Below are 17,125 nucleotides of genomic sequence, written 5' to 3' on the forward strand. Positions count from 1 at the left end.
TATCAAAATAAGCTATAGAATAAGTAAATGCAATTACCGATGAGTGACTAAGCATCCTTTTATTAATCGGGAAGGAAAAAAATTATCATTCAATTCAAGATGAATATAGATTCAAAGTTTTCTGACATTTTTTTGTCCAATAAAATTTTATTCAAACTTTTTAGTTAGCTAGAACTAATTAAACAAATATAAAGGGGTTCTTCAAAATTTTAAACGTGCTCGAGTCCTCTATAGCCCTTCCTTAATGATCTTCGAATTTCAGGGCAAACTTGCATGATTAATCCATTAAAGCTTTTTTATATCTGGGCTCTATAAAATTTTCTCTATTTAAAAAGCATGATGGTTCAGTCCTGTCTTAATCAGAGCTCAATCTTGCCCCACCCCTGCAAGAGATATTTTATTAGCTTCCCTTCCACATTGATGGTTGGAGTGTCTTTTACCCCTTTAGTTCTTATTTCTTATCCGGATTGTAATCTCATCAAAATCCGAACCGTTATTTATAACGGTTCAGTTTGGTTACGTTTCAGTATGTAAAAATTATAATGGCTATGTTTTAGTTACTGTTTTTAAGAAAAAATTTATAAAGGTTCGGTTCGGTTTAGCTAATTATAAATCATTACGGTTAGAAATTTTTTTTTATTGAAGCAACACCATCTTCTAATTTATTTTTATTATAAGCATCTATGAATTTATATATAAAAAATAATATAAGATTCAAAATAATTCATTTTTAAATAAATTATTTGAACGTATAAATAATATATTTTCTAATATAAATGGATTCCTTTTTGTTCGTTGTGACGATAACACAAATTTTAGCTCCGAAAAGGCCTTTTCTACATAAACTTGTGTTGCGGGAACCGCCAGTACTATAAGAGCAAGGGTATATAATTTTCAATTATTTTTATTTCTAAAATATAAAAATTGAACCGATTTAACTTTCTTTTATAAAGGTTCTATTTCCTTCAAATTTATATCGGTTCGGTTACGGTTATGGTTAGATCTTTATAACGGTTTATAATGGTTTCACGGTTTGTTACGGTTCACTCCGGGTCCCTGAATTTCATGAGTCATGACACCATGTTTTATTTTAATAATGTGATTATTTACGCCTAATTAACAATTATTCCCATATGATTATGTAATATTAAGTGTTTAGCCCTATATGTTGTGTTGTGAATATTGGAGTATATATTTCTTGAAAACTATCAAACTATAAGAAAATAATTATGAAAGGAACCGTCCACAATTTTAAAGCAAGCATAGTTACCTGTAGACACAAGGAGACTAGTCTTGTTTAAAAATTTATGTGAAGTAAAAATATAGGAAAAATAGGTATTCAATTAAAGAAAATGTTTTGATTAGAGAAACGTATGGTTAGTGTATTGTACCTAAAAATTGTTAACAGAATCTTAAAATATATTGAAGATTTTTAAAAAGAAAAATTTTCTATTTAAAAACATTATATATCTCTTATCAAAAAATGACATATCATTCATTGAACAAAATTGGGTTAAACCAAGTCATTTTTACTTTAGTTTATCATCTGTTTTCATTCATGCATAATGTCACGACACAAAAATTTCAGAGGAAAAAAGTTCGAAGCTGGTAAACATATCTTCTAACTTATACAATTAAAATTTTTCCCTAGAAGAGGATGACTACGATGATGATTACGATGATTATGAATATTCGGTTTCGCCAGATGCAAGTAAAAACCTAAATCAAATAAATTACTTAAATTTTAAAGGTAATGATTTCCTAAATCCCCAATCAATTAAAATACCACTGTCTTCCTTTGAAAAGCATCCTGTTATTGCTGACAAAACACCTGAGAATGATAGTAAATCAAATTTTAATTGAAATTATTTAATGAGAAATATAAAATATTAGTGGTTAAATATGTTATTATATTTTATACATTTGTAATTTAGCCTGTCTCAATTCATGTTTAGACAGCATTAAAGATTTAATTGGGGATGCTGTATCAGATAACATAATTAAAAATGAAATCATCAAGTGTAAATATGATATAGAGATGACACTTGATCATTTATTGCAGAATCAAAGTAATTCAATTTTTTTAAATTATATTCTAGATATATATATAAAGTTAATTTTTATTATGGGCCATTATAATCAATTTTTAAATGTGTTTAATTATTATTAAGTCCTTAATTTGATATAATGATATGAATATTTTTGATAGGTAAATCTCTTGAAACAACATTTAATCCTAGTGAAATATGTACTAGCATTCCTTTTACTATATACTAAGTTTTTATAATTCATAATTAAATAAAAATTGAGGATTTCCAATTTAATTGATTCTTTTTTTATCAATGAAAATCATTATATTATTTTATGTACATTTGTTCTAACTCACTTTCACATTTAAATATTTTTTCATTTTTTATATGTTAGCCTTAAAAAAAGGTAACCCTATTATCGCAACTGATGGTAATAACAATAAAATCCTGAAAAATAAACCAGTTTTGATTCAAAAATTTTCAAGCATTATTGATAATAAATCCAAAATACCACTTTTAAGCCAATCAAGGTCTCCACCAAATAAAATGGCACCTCAATCTTTAATATCAACAAATTTAACTAAGGACACATTGGCTAATTATTTAAAATCGAATAATCCACCCTCTCTCCCACCTAAGGACATGCTTGATAATGTGAGTCAAAATAAATTGAAGACTATTAAATTTATTGATAAGCTTCCTTCTTTTACTTCTAAAAACTTTAATTCCTCGCCATCAAATGCCATGAAACAACCCATTATTTTGCATACACCTCGAGCAAATTTTAAACCCTTGTTACCTTCCTTTTCCTCTAAACGTGACATTTTGTTTAAAAAAGACACCTCCGCGAAAGTCGAAACCTCGCCCAAAATATGTCCAACTTCGACAAACACCTCTCATTTTGAATCTCGAATTCCGGTATTCGGAGAAGCGGATACACCAATATCCACGAAATTTGATGAAAATGCACAAAAGAATGTCGATACATTAGAAGAACTCCAAATAACTCCGCTAAAAACCCGGATCAGCGATCAAAGAAATCTTTCATACTTGAATAACGTACACGATTTTAATTATTCGGATAATGGCACTGGACCGAATCTTGATTCGAACGAACCTCTCACCGATCTCGGTAATTATGCCACAACAAAGGGGGAGGCATCCACATTTAGCCGAATCCTGTCAAGTCCTTCCAACAATTTGAATAGTGGGTTAAGTCTCAGTAAGTCTAACATGACTCTTTCACCTTCGAATAACGTTCCAGAAATTTTCGGAGCTTTGAATAAAGTTGATTTATCAAATACATTTATTGGAAACATTCCTTATGAATTACCTATCAAGGATAACGATTTTAATCACATATTGATTCCTTGGCTCCTAGATTTGCTCCGTCCCAATCTCGACAAATATTCATATCTTGGTGAGTTTTAAAAATATGGTTTTAAAAAAAATTCGTGACGCGATAATAGGGTTTAATTTTTTTTTTCAAGGTTTTATAATTTAACAAAGAACATTTTTTTAATTAAGCATTTACAGCAAATTTTCGTTCATTTTCAGAAAAGCTGCGAGGAAACCCTTATTTTCCCCTCACTCCCATTTTGACCCCGAATTACGAGTGAATTCTATTCCTTAAATAATAATACATTTAAACAGGCCAGAGCTTTGTGAGTATTTTAAAAAAATACGCCATTGCTTTAGTCTTACGCCATCCATTCCGGACCGTTTTTAGTGTTTGAGGCTGGATTCATAGTGGGATCCGATCCAACATGATTTAACACTCTTAAGTGATTTTAAAAATCATTTATCAAGATAAATTTTTTTAAAATCGATAATTCATAGATTATTATGAAATAGAATTAAAAAATAAAATTATATTAATAAAGAAAAAGATTGATCTCATAAAACAGATTTTAAAAATTGACATATCGAACCCCACTATTTATTTGATAATTTTTTTGATGATTCGAAATTTATGAATACGAATAACAAATTTTTGGATTCGAAGTGAATACGAATTATAATTTGAGAATAAAATTATAATTGAATATCATATATTTTAGTAAATATTTGAATTATTTACCAATATCGATAATCAAATTTTTTTTAAATTAAAGCTACCCCTAATCAAATATTTTATTTTATTTTTTGGCACTTGCAATATTAATTTTTTTTAATATAATAAAAGTGACTTCTTGTTTTAAAATTTCCTAAAAAAACAAATTTATAACTTTTGTTTACGTCTTTTGAGTGCCTATTATTATTTTTACACACATTGAATACCCAAAATGGCATGTCTCCAAGGCCTCATTTATAGTAAACGCGTTATGTTCAAGCTGTGCTTATTTAATGCGTTATTTACAAAATCTAGCCAATAAATAAGTTTCTCTTAAAAAGGCTTGTCACATTTTGTCATATTTTGTGACAAAGTATAACAATATCCGGATTTAAATCGAACTTACGACTAAATATGATAATTGAAAATTTGTCGCAGCAGCTTAGCGTTATGCCTTCAGGGGTTTTCTAATTTAATTGTTATTTATCTATAATCAACACAAAATAGCGATATGGGAATCAAATGAAATCTAATATATCTTTTGACATTCACTTTTGGTCTTAGTGGATTGAACTTGTTCTATGGAAGAGGGGGATAAAAATTTGATATGGACATCAGAGATTTGCTGGCACTGCCCGAGTACACCGGCCGGGCCGTATTTTAATTTTTCTTAAATATAACTGGGCTGGGCCGGGCCTAAATTTTTTAAATAACCGGGCCGGGCCTGAAAAATTATTAGAAAAATCCCCAGGTCGGGCCATATATTTTAAAGTGTCTGATATAAAAATAAATAATATTATATATTTTAAAAAAAAATCCTGGCCGGGTCGACAAAAATTTTTGAAAAAAAAATCCGAGTCATGCCGTGCAAATGGTACCACTGCAGGTCTCTGATGGATATCAAATAAAAGGTATTTAAAATATCTTTTGATTATAATTATCACCCTAAGTGGGCCGATCTGAGTCTTGGGGGGTCAGAAATATTTTGATCAACACAAGATATTAATAGAGAGATATCAAATTAAAGCAAATTAAGAAATATTTTGACTCAAATAATAGTAGTATTCACTCTAGTGTTTGTAAACCGCTAGTTTTGAGCCGATTTTTAAAAACGGCTATCTATGTTTTATCCAGAAAAATATTACGCAAGCCTGAAGATTTTGCTCATAGATGGTACAAAGGTCCAGACTTATATTATCAAAATCTCGAGGCTTTTTTCTGGCTAAAATATTGAGTTAGCCGTTTTAAAAAACAGGCAAAACGAGCCGTTTAACAACACTAATTCACTTTAGGTCATAATGAATTGGACCTAGGTCTGGAGGAGGGGGGGGGGCGGAGGGATAAAAAAGTATCTGGATATGGGTATCAAATAAGAGGTAACATCCATCATCAGATTAAGGATACAATTCTCCCGTCATTCTTGACGAGCTATCTACTAGTTATTTACTAATACGGAGCGTTTTGATGATAACGCTATGATAAAATTTGTAAAACATATGCTGCGGCGTATATTTCAAAAATTGATAACGCTATGAAGAATCAACTGGTTAAATGGCGCAACGCTTGAACATAACATAACATATTGCCTAAAAGAAGAAACAGTTATGATTTGCTAAAATGCTCAATAAAAATTATGCACTAAATTGAAATATCTGAAGAGTATAATTATTTTTTATTTAAAAAAAATCGAATTATTATTTATTCTTATTGCGAATTCCAAAACGAATACCGAATTATTGGATTCGATTATTCTTTTCAATTTTTTGGCCTTAAAAATAGAAACGTGCGATATATGAGATATGGCACGTCGATTTGGCTTCATGGAGCGTATGGCTTCTAACATAAAAACCATTCCTAAACTTATATTTTTTTATCCCCTACCCAGATCCGAGTTTGAACAAGAAAGGTCGCAAGAACAATCCCAAAAAGGCTCCTAAAAAGTTTTACATTTTTCAAATTTCATTTTTAAAAAAAATAAACAATTTTTTGCTTTTAACACTTCCTCGTTTTTTTTAAATTTATTGATGACTTTTGTGTTGTACTTTATACCCAGAACCTGCAGAGGACAAAATTTAATTTTCGCCGAATTTTAAAAAAATTCCGGTTCAAGCCCGGCCCGGATTTTTATTTTTGATTATTTTGCGTCCTCGCCCGAGTTTGAATAATTTAGTTGTGTTTTGCAAAGGGTAATTTGTGAATATGAGCTGGAAACGAATATTACGTTTTATCATATGATTTTTCAACTGGAGTCATTTGATATAAAAAAAATTTTGATCGGCATTGCCCAGATCTTTAAACCTTTTTTAAGCCCAGCCCAGGTTTTTAAATGTCATTTTTTGGTCTTTTCGGACCGGGTTCATTTTTTCATGATACGCATCGTAGAGCTCTGCAGTCGGACGCAGGCCTAAAATTTTGGGTCTTGCTTGGGGTTAATAAATCTGGAGTTAGGACAAACCAATTTATTATTGTTTTTTAAAACTTCTATAAAAAAGTTAGAGTTTATATTTAGAGCTTACTGCCGATAAAATGAATATCCAGGGCTGGTCAACCCCATGATTTCCTATTTCAAAATAAATGTATATTGATAATTTACCATAAACATAAGACCATAACTCTAATTTGAATATACTTTGATATTAATTTCATATTCTATATAGTCGCTATATAAAAAAAATCTTAATTTTTCTTGCCTGAATGCAAGTTAGAGGTATTTGCCTATATTATAGCTTACTAACAGCATAACAACTGATAATAGAACTCATCATTAACTCTTTAAAACCTAACTAAAATAAACCAAATTCTATTTTACAGTTTAGGAGAAGAATAAAATGATGATACAATTTGGCATCACTGAGCGTAATGTAATACATATGCAAAAATATATACTTATTATTGGATGAGGGATCTTGGATTTCTAATATCATAAATATGATCGAATTCTTTATCTTCAATTTTCTTTTTGCAATCTATATGTAATGGAAGTTATATATCATCAAGCAAGACTTTGAGAATTAAAAGTGTTAATCATTTGACCTAAAATCCAAAAAGAAAAATGCGAAAAATTAAAATTTTATAAAATAAAGACATATATTAGTTGTAAAAAATACGATTGTATTTTTATATTATGTCTAATTAAATCAAGGTTCCTGACAGGGTTAATTTCCTTAAATAGTAGATAAATTTCCAATAAAAACACCTTTTTTCACTAACAGCGAAAATCTCGATAGAAGCCAACTCTTGACTTCGTCATTAGATGCGGGTATGTCGAATTTAAACATAGTGTCTCCTATTCCCACAACGCCATCTAAAAAAATAGGAAAAAATCCGCGAAAGGAGGACTCCAAGGAAGTCAAAGATGGAAGCAAGATTGCTAAAGATCTAGTCCCCGAACCAGAAAAGGTTTTAAACTCGAGCCCAGTGGAATATAGGCTGGATGCCAAGGAGTTGGAGATGTTGGAGGAAGCGAAAAAATGTCGAAAAATGGAAGGCAATAGCGTTATCAACGTTGTTACATTAGGTTTTTTTAAAACTTTCGACAATTTTTTTTAAAACAATTACTGCTTATTTTAATATACTTCAATTTATTTATTAAAACACACTAATAAGGTCACGTGGACGCCGGAAAAAGTACCCTAATAGGCCATTTGCTCTGCTTGAAGGGTAATATTAGCCAGAGAACTATGCATAAAAACGAAGTGGAATCCAAGAAAGTCGGTAAAGGATCTTTCGCTTACGCGTGGGTACTAGACGAAACAGGGGAAGAAAGGTATTTTAATTTTTACAATCTAAAAAAATGTAATAGGATTGAAAGGGTTTTTTTATTTTAAATAAAGGATAAAAATTGAATGAGAAAGAATTATTAGAAAAGATTAGAAAATTTTTTAAAATGTTTTTCTCGCTCTCATTAATATTACTACCAAGGCTCGGAAAATTTTTAATTTAATTCAAAAATATAATTGTTTTTGGTTCAAGCCCTTATATATTATTGTGTTATATTTAGATCTAGGGGCATCACCATGGATGTCAGTCACAGATGCTTGAAATTGAAAAATGTTACCGTGAATCTTATAGACTCTCCTGGCCATAAGGATTTTATCCCTAACATGATAACAGGTTTGAAAATGTCGAAAGTGGGTTTAATTTTATGGAAGGGTGTGTAGAATTTACGTTTTAAATGTTGGTAACTTCTTTTTTTTACTTTTTATTTAAAGGGAATTTTATAAGATTTTCAAATTTAATTTTTGTCACCTATAGAATATGTCCAGTTGGATCCTTATCAAATATTATGTCAAATTGGTTAAAGTAAATATTATTAGTAGAAAGTTTCAAGTTTTCTTTAAAGGTAATTTAGTAAATTCCTAAATTTAAGCTTTTTCCCTAATAAATCATTTGATGTTTTACGTTTTTTAAAAATTTTTCTCTGATTTGAAAAAAAAAAATTTGTTATTTAAAATAGTATGAAATTACAGATATTTAAATATTTAAAAATGGTTAATTTTTGCTTGATTATCAAAATATATTATTTTTATTTTTTTATGATTTTTCCATTTAAAAATAAAATATTTTTTGGGTCTAATGATGATGATAATTGTTTCCATATTATTCTACAACCTGGCAAACATTTTAAAATGCACTATTTTTCTTTCCAAAAGTGAAAAAAAATCTTATAAATACCAAGTGGCAAAGCAAAATAATTGGTCAATTTATTTCGTAGCCGCATTTACGCAAAAAAAATAAAAGGTGACAATTTAGAAACTTTGATAAAAACGCAAACTGGTTTGCTTTTTTTTCGAAAATCATTTAGGTTGCACTATAAGACAAAGTCCAACATATAAATTATTTAATTTTTAAAACCAAGGATTTTTTTTCTAAACGCGTTCCCGAACATTTAGAATCGTGGAACGATGCACAATTTGTTGACTGGTACAGGAACATAAGAATATCATTCTTCCAGTTTCCTGTTTTATATGTTTGTACTCTGGAAATCTCATCAGCTACAGATACATGGGTAAGGACTAGGGTGAAGGGATTTGATTTATCGAGAAAAAGATGCATTTTTCAAAAAAAAGTTGATATAGAACATTATAAAACTCAGGAGACGATATTTCGACTAAAATATTTTTTTATTAAGGACTATTTACTGACACCGGTTACCGGTATTGTGAGTTGAATTTTATACTGATTAGGCGCCTATTTAATAATGAATACTTATCCAATAATAAATTATTCTTATTCAATTATTTTGAACGAATTGGTTATTTTACTATTCGTACATACGAATAGTCGTTTTAGAATAGGTTTAATGCTAATGCTTTGAACTAATTTAAGATTGTATGTCGTTCAAAATTATCCAAATCGTGCATTTTACCGGTGGGTAAAACCTTTTTTAAAATCTTATTGAAAATTTTGAACATCTTACAAATTTCGCAAGAATTAAATTGACATTTCGACCAAAAATAATATAATTATTATTTTAAAAAAAAAGATCACCTTACAAAGGAGAAATATTTAAAGAGAAAATTTATTCCTTTTTTAAAAAATTATCATTTATATTTTTATGAGAAGATATTAAGAATAATTTATTTTTCACCTAAAAACATAAACTAAATGATCATTTAAAATTTTTTTTTTAATTAGGCGCCTCACAAGCCGATGCTGCCATTTTAGTGATAGACGCTACTAAAGGCGAATTCGAAACTGGATTTTTAAGCGGGGGTCAAACTCGGGAACATGCCATCTTAGCTAGATCTTTAGGTATAACTTGTTTTGTCTTTAAAACGTAAAAAAATGACAATTGAATTGTTAACTAATTTTTTACAAAACTAAACTTACTATTTATAAAATATATATGCCTCTTTGTAGATATAATTATATTATTTTGATTTCATTACTCAATAAAAATAAGTTCATTTTGATATTGAAAACCAAAAGTTTTTAATATAATTTGATTATTATTTTCAAGTTTTGGCTACATTTCGGATGATAACATTTGTAATATTTACGATTTGATTACATTCCGGCTTCATCATTATTTCGGTTTTCATTTCTACCGGTTAATTTCGGTTTTAATTATTTTTTATAAGTGTGATAGAGCCATGTATTTGATCCGAAACCGGGATCGGGCTTTTAAAAAATTAAAACCAGTAGCTTAAAAAATCTTCCTTTATTAAAATAAAAATATAATGAGAATTTCCCTGAGATTAGAACAAAGAAAATTTATAAAATAATTTTATAAAATTTGCTATCTTTTTCAATAATAACCTTTTTTAGTAATGCTTTTACCTTGACACCGTTACTTTAAAAAAAAATAACTTAGACCTAACTGAATAACGTCGATAGCAGTAAAAATACATTTAAAATACTTTTTTTAATAGTTTGACATCGATTTAAAATTTTGAACCGGCTCATTTCGTTCCTTAAATATTTTCCATTCCGGTTTTTCCGGTGTTTCAAAATATGGCCATTTGTTCAGGTTTCGGGATATGCACGAATATTTAAAAATAACTATTACTGAAATTCGATGCTTACGTTAGTTGTCATCACATTGAAATCATAACCAGATCGGTTTGCATGAAATAATTAGGACCGTAAATATTCCTATATAACACATATATATATTGACTAAATAAAGTTTTAGCGTTTACTCGCTACAAATGTTTTTAAGCCTAAGGTTTTATATGCCACACAAAGTTCTTTTATATACCACACAGTTTTTTTAAAAATTCCCCAAAGTACTTTTATATACCACAAAGTTTTTTTTTAAATAAGCCACACAGCCACAAAGTTTTTTTTATCAATCACAAAGTTCTTTTAAATACCACAAAGTTTTTTTTTATTCCACACAGCCACAAAGTACTTTTATATACCACAAAGTTTTTTCTTTTAAATTCCACACAGCCACAAAGCTCTTTTTATTTTAAATTTCACGTTTTCCCTTTTTTTTTATAAAGTTTCCCTAACAAACTGGAAAAAAAGGTAGGCTTGATTTTTTTTTAAAATGAATAACTTTCCATCTATCTTCACTTTTTGAAATTTTATGAGAACATTATCTTCAAAAAAATGGAATACCTGTTTTTTTTAAGGGGTATCTCAATTGATAGTGGCCGTAAACAAGATGGACACTCTGGCACGTCATAATGTCGAAAGATTCTCCCAAATTTTGCTGCAGATGACCCCATTTTTGCGGCAGTGCGGATTTAAGGATAGCGCCATTTCTTTTGTTCCCGTATCGGGGCTGGTCGGAACAAACCTCATTGAAACGCCCAAGGATACCGACGACGATATAAAGTTTTTGGCTCTGTGTCGCCAGACCGGAACCCTTGTGGATCGATTGGGTATTCTTTTAAATATTTCTTTTAATATATCACTATTTTAATGATAGAGATACTGAATAGAAATTTTGACATTTTTAATGTTCATATACGCATCTGATAAAGCTAAGTTGTTTGGCTACCACCGCATTCTATAAAATTATTAACTAAAGAAAAAGTTTATTTTTATTCTCAAAAATACAGCTTTCCATTTTGTTTCAATATTATAAAATTTATAATAAACAATTATTTTATTTAGTTTAAAAATAAAATAGAAAGCTGGGAAAAAAATTAGGCAAGAAAAATAAAAATACTTCTAATTAGGGGTGTACCGATACCACTTTTTGGTTGCCGATCCAATATTCCCAATATTAAATTGATATCGGCCGATTCCGATCCGATATCATATCTAATTTTGTATTCCATAAAGATACCAATGGTTTTAATTTTTAATATACTTTTATTAGTATAACATCTATAATTTAACTATACCATAACTTATGTCATTTAAATATATTATAATGATCAGTTATAGTTTATATTCAATTCAATTCAATAAAATATTTTTATTGTTAAATCACTTTTATATAAGTAATACATTAATCTATATACATAATAAGTAAAATAAACAAATATATATAAAATTCGAAATAAATATTTAAAATAATATTTAACATTAATATCAAAGATTTCTTTTTAGAAATACTAAAATTTTTCAATATATCAGAGGTCAGCCTGCGGCGATGGTAACTATCAATATCACCAGCTTCACTAAAACTGATTCTGAAGAGATTATCGCTCACCTTTATAAACAGATTGTCCCAAAAAAATAACAATATGACAGAATGTTTATTAATTAATTAATTATTATTAAAAAATATTACGTAAAAATTGATTTCGATTTTATTTATAAAAATAAATGATTTTAGATATAACTTTTAAAAAAAATTTTATAACATTTTATTTTTGTTAAAAACGCCATTTTATATCGGATCGGATCGGATCGGAAAATTTATAATATTGGCCGATAACCGATATTTTAAAATGGGTGAAATATCAGCCCGATCCGATCCGATAAAAAATGATTAAAGAATTACATTGTGACTTTTTTTATCTCGAATAGGGTGAATGCCCTAATTTTTTCGCTCAATTGATACACACCCTAATCTTGTTAATATTTTTTTTAATAAATGGTTCTGCACACGTGATAAAGTCAATATAACAACTAATCTAATTTTTTATGTTTAAATTATATTCTAAGAATCCTTGAATATTCCTGAAAGGCGTTTGGATTACCCGTTGAGATTCGTCATCAGCGATTCTTATAAATCCCCCATCGGTTCTGGCTTTTGTCTTTTCGGACATTTGGAAACTGGTTTATTATTTTCATTCTTATTAAATATAAATACCACTGATTTATGGAATAAAATATTGTAAATAGGGGATATAGGATTCATTTAGTGAAAGTCACGAAGAATAAGACCCGCCTTTCTGATCTCATCAGTCTGTTTTTTTTATATATTCGGTCATGTTCCGATCTTTGACATTAACTATTCATATCGAATTGCTTTCAATCATATTTAATTTACTATCCTTAAAATTTCATGACAAAATGTTTCGAGTTATAAAACATGGAAGTAGGAAATAATGTTAACATTTAAATAAGGGTAAAAAAATTGTTAAATTCATTTTTTTTTGAAAAAATAAAATTATTAATATTTTAGGCTTCATGAATATCGGCGGAATCAAGGGTTCTTCCAAAAATAACGCCAAGTATGTGATTTTACCCGCGAACGAAATTGTGACCATTAAAAGTTCAAAACTTTTTAAATTAAAATTAGTTTCCTTCTACAACTTGCTTATATTTAACTATTCGCATATAAAACAGACATAAAATTAGGCGAAACAGATGTTCATTTGATCTTAGCAGGAGATCATGTAACGCTAACAGTAATGGGGGGTCCCGAACTGCCGCTGAAACTAGTTTCTAATGCCTGTCAAATCCTCACACCCATCAATCAACCTATACCTTTGGCAAATGTAATCCTGGCGAAGATCTTGGTTTTTGACGTTTCATCATCGCATGACCAAGATAAATCGGACGGGTTTTATAACAATTTTACGAATAACTGCCCATCCATTTATTCTCCTATCACGTTGGGATTCGAAGTTTATTAATATTTCTAAAGCGTTTTCTATTTTATGTATCTGAATTATTCTTTTCTAAAAAAAAATTATATCTTCAATGGGTTATTTGTAATCTAAAGCTTATAAACTTTAATTCTATGCCTTTTGATGATACACCATAATCTAAAAGTTCTACATTCCTCTTGAATTCAGAGTATCTTTATGCATTCCGCTATGTCTTAAAAATAATATTTTATTATTTATCGAAGGTGAAAGAAATGTTAATATCATTTAAATTATTATTACATATTTAATTCAAAACTAAAGATGCATCCCATATAGATACCAAGTCCGGTAACTTAACTTTTGACCAAGGTATGTAAATTTTTGAAAAAAGAGAACCGAACCGGTATAAATGGTTTTCCGGTTCATACCGGTTTTTGAAATTATAAATGTATTTTAAAATGTTTGAAATAATTATTTTTGAAAAATAAATATATACAAATATATGTGATTATGTTTTACTTGATTTAAATGTCTTATTCATATTTTTATTATATAATATAAAATAAAATAAAGAAATTTAACGTATTTTCTTTAAATTTTGTTTAATTTTTTAAAGTTTTAATAATATTTTTATTTATATATTTTTTAAAAAAAAATACATAGCGGAACCGATATAAATTTATTCTTAATCCAATGAGAACTAAATCGGTTAAAGAATCGAAATGGAACTGAACCGTTATATCTATCAGTTTGACAATTTGCTTATAGCCCATGCCACTAGTTGATAACGAGACAATGTTTTTATTGTAAATATATATATAATAAAACCAAAAATTACGTTAAATTTATTATTAAATATGATTATTTAGTCAAATACGCCATCTTGCATAAACGAATTTATATAAAAAATAAAGTTTCAAGAGAACATAAAGAATTAAATAAAATAAATCATTATATAAGAATCGAAAAGAATTTAATAATATTCTTAATAGTAAATTATCACTATTACAGCTAGTGGCCTCTTTAGTAGTGCAAAGGCAAACCCGGGATTTTATTGAACCCAGACCATTTTTTAAATTTTAGGGTTCAAAATTTGTTTTTATTTATTCTCTTAATGATGGTTATTTGAAAGATATCATGGTAATTCACTTATATTAAATTTTTAAAGATCAAATATAATATTTTTTTTAAAATTTATATTGTATTATTATTTTAATTTTATAAGTCCTTATATTTTCTAGAACCCTTTCCTGTCTGTAATGATGTAGTACTATTTGTTGCTTCTCTTTCATATTTAACGCGAAGCACTTTAATTTTAACAATTAGAAAATAATTTTGAGCGCCTCTAAATATTTTCATTTACTTTATATGATGGAAAAAAAAACATTTTTTACAAAAAGAACTCATAATTGATTTTTTTTTAAAAAAAATTAAGGCGGTATTTCATTACCTATCTTTCGCGGAACCTTGCGTTATAACTAAGCTGGTGGCTTTGATCGATAAATCGACCGGTGAATACGTTACTAATGCTATCCAGGATGGGAAAAAAGTTTGATAGCATTTATCGGTTATAAATAAATCATGTCCAATTGAGGAAAAGAATAACTAGAAATAAGCTTAAGGAATGGTAGGAAAATGAATATAAAAATAAAGCCCATACTTTATTAAAGACTAAGAACACTGCAGGGCCAGTGTTTCCATCTAGAGTTTGGAAAGAATTTCCAAATTTTTAAAGATTTTTTAATATTTTACTTAAAAAATGAATCTTTTGATTTTCATACATAAAAAAAATTTTTGAAGATTTTTTTCAAACTCTGTTTCCACCCAATTCAATAATTTGAAATTATTTGATATATTCAATTTTTATTTTAAAAGGCACCTCTTATTTAAGCAAATCATTATTCAGATTCAAATATTTGTTATTAAAAGAAGGCCTATTTGCATCTTGTTCCTCAAATCAAAACAATAAAGATATTATCAAATCAAATATATAAGCTATATATATTTTTAAATAATATTTTCAATAAAAAGCCTAAAGTTAAAAAGCCCAAGTTGGTGAGTAAAGGTGAATCGGCAGAATGCGAGATAACATTTAGTCGGGCAATATGTATAGAGCCATTTTCATCCTTCGGTTGTAAAGAACTTGGAAGGTTCACTCTTAGACAATTTGGTCGGTCGGTTTGCGCCGGAATAGCCATAAAAGTTCAGCAGATTTTTATATACTTAAATGATTAGTTACTTTTAAAATATACACGTTTTATTCATAACCATCTTCGGTTTTAAAGCTCTTTTTTTTAACTCTTTGCAACTGCTTTAGTCTTTGTATTTGCAGCGCGAGCTTGCCAAAATCTTCTATCGAATACATTTAATCTTATGGATCTAAAATCTGGCATTCTTCATTATATTAACTTTTCATTGCAATGCATTTTTTTTAAATATTTTTAGATTCTCAGTTGAAAACAAAAATAGTTCCTCAAAAAAATCTCCGGAAATATTCTGATCAAGAAATTCGATCGATTATTTTATTGCCTCAAATTGTTTCATAATGTAATCCATTATTTAATAATCCAATTCGAATAAAATATTGCATAATTATTTTTTTTTAATTTTATTTGCAAATAAAATTAAATTATTTTGCAAAAATTTGTTAAATGTATAAATATGTTATTTTCATAAATTCTTTGCAAATTAAACAATTTTATCTATAGGGAGGATTAAAGTAATTATCAATGTGTTTCAGAAAATCATCACAACACTATATTATAGTTAACGACCAATGGGATATTAAATTTATATATTTAATTTATTTTGATAAATAATATAATGTGTATGCGAAATAATCGGTTAAATTCAAAAATTAGTGGAGAAATCAGTTTTTTGCATTTTAGAATGCTAATTTCTATTTTATTCCGCGAAATTATATTTTTTTTAATTTTGCATTTCTGGTACCTTAAAAATTAGTGTTAAATGTGGCTTGATTTTTAAAAATACCTAACCCAATATTTTAACCAAAAAATATTACGCAAGACAGGAGATTTTGCTCATTTAGACATCTATTAACGAAATCTCGAGGCTTGCATACTATTTTGGCAAAAATCTTAATTTATAATCGGCTAAATCAAGCAAAAAATTTTGCTAGTTATACTTTTTTTTGAAAAATAGCGGTAAGTTTTAAAAACAGCATTTAAACAGTTTTTTAAAAAATAGATGGATAACTAACTCGATATATAAAGGTTATTTTACTATTATCTTATTTTAGGTATTTTTTGTCAACTCGATATTGAAATTAAGATATCATAAAAAATTGCAATTAAGTTATTAAAAATTGGCAAAGTTACTCATCAAATAAATACAAACAAATTAAAAAGTTTAACAAATTTTTAATACATATACACGATTTATTGAGGCGATTTTTAAATCATATTTGTAAAAATATCATTAGTAACATAAAATAAAAATTCAATATTATAATATATTAATATCTATTATTTTAAAATGTGCATTCAGGAAAACAAATAGTTTTTTTTCATTCTTTATGTTTATGCTTGAGCTAAAATTAAATGGAATAAAAACTCTAAAAAAAATATACATATAATCCT

At 27.9% G+C, this 17,125-nt stretch overlaps 1 protein-coding gene across 5 annotated transcripts; it reads left to right on the forward strand.

Moving 5' to 3' along the window:
- Positions 1 to 1,512: 1,512 nt before the first annotated feature.
- Positions 1,513 to 16,283, forward strand: LOC135929134 (HBS1-like protein). Of its 5 annotated transcripts, none has more exons than XR_010572486.1 (18): positions 1,513 to 1,608; positions 1,652 to 1,711; positions 1,751 to 1,843; positions 1,935 to 2,069; positions 2,425 to 3,450; positions 5,969 to 6,023; positions 7,296 to 7,600; positions 7,690 to 7,849; positions 8,084 to 8,196; positions 9,721 to 9,837; positions 11,166 to 11,417; positions 12,655 to 12,768; positions 13,118 to 13,207; positions 13,282 to 13,562; positions 14,962 to 15,075; positions 15,558 to 15,728; positions 15,972 to 16,073; positions 16,235 to 16,283. XR_010572486.1 is itself a non-coding variant. In XM_065465653.1 (18 exons), the coding sequence occupies exons 1-18, from the start codon at positions 1,566 to 1,568 to the stop codon at positions 15,981 to 15,983; spliced, it is 3,099 nt and encodes a 1,032-aa protein (XP_065321725.1). In that variant the 5' UTR covers positions 1,513 to 1,565; the 3' UTR covers positions 15,984 to 16,250. The 5 variants fall into 5 exon arrangements, 4 of the variants coding, with proteins under 4 accessions (XP_065321725.1, XP_065321722.1, XP_065321726.1 ...); XM_065465653.1 differs by having other exon boundaries at positions 2,425 to 2,684; positions 2,727 to 3,450; positions 15,972 to 16,250; XM_065465650.1 differs by having other exon boundaries at positions 15,972 to 16,250.
- The last annotated feature ends 842 nt before the right edge of the window (positions 16,284 to 17,125 follow it).

This window comes from Gordionus sp. m RMFG-2023, chromosome 4, assembly GCF_954871325.1.
Source record: "Gordionus sp. m RMFG-2023 chromosome 4, tfGorSpeb1-WG-v2, whole genome shotgun sequence".
Classification (NCBI taxonomy): domain Eukaryota; kingdom Metazoa; phylum Nematomorpha; class Gordioida; order Chordodea; family Parachordodidae; genus Gordionus; species Gordionus sp. m RMFG-2023.

Excerpts from the sequence above, each read along its gene's own strand:
- LOC135929134 (XM_065465650.1), top strand. The coding sequence starts at position 1,566 with ATGTCACGACACAAAAATTTCAGAGGAAAAAAGTTCGAAGCTG. Across the intron at positions 7,601-7,689 it reads TATCAACGTTGTTACATTAG|GTCACGTGGACGCCGGAAAA; the intron begins GTTTTTTTAAAA and ends CACACTAATAAG. Across the intron at positions 7,850-8,083 it reads GACGAAACAGGGGAAGAAAG|ATCTAGGGGCATCACCATGG; the intron begins GTATTTTAATTT and ends TGTTATATTTAG.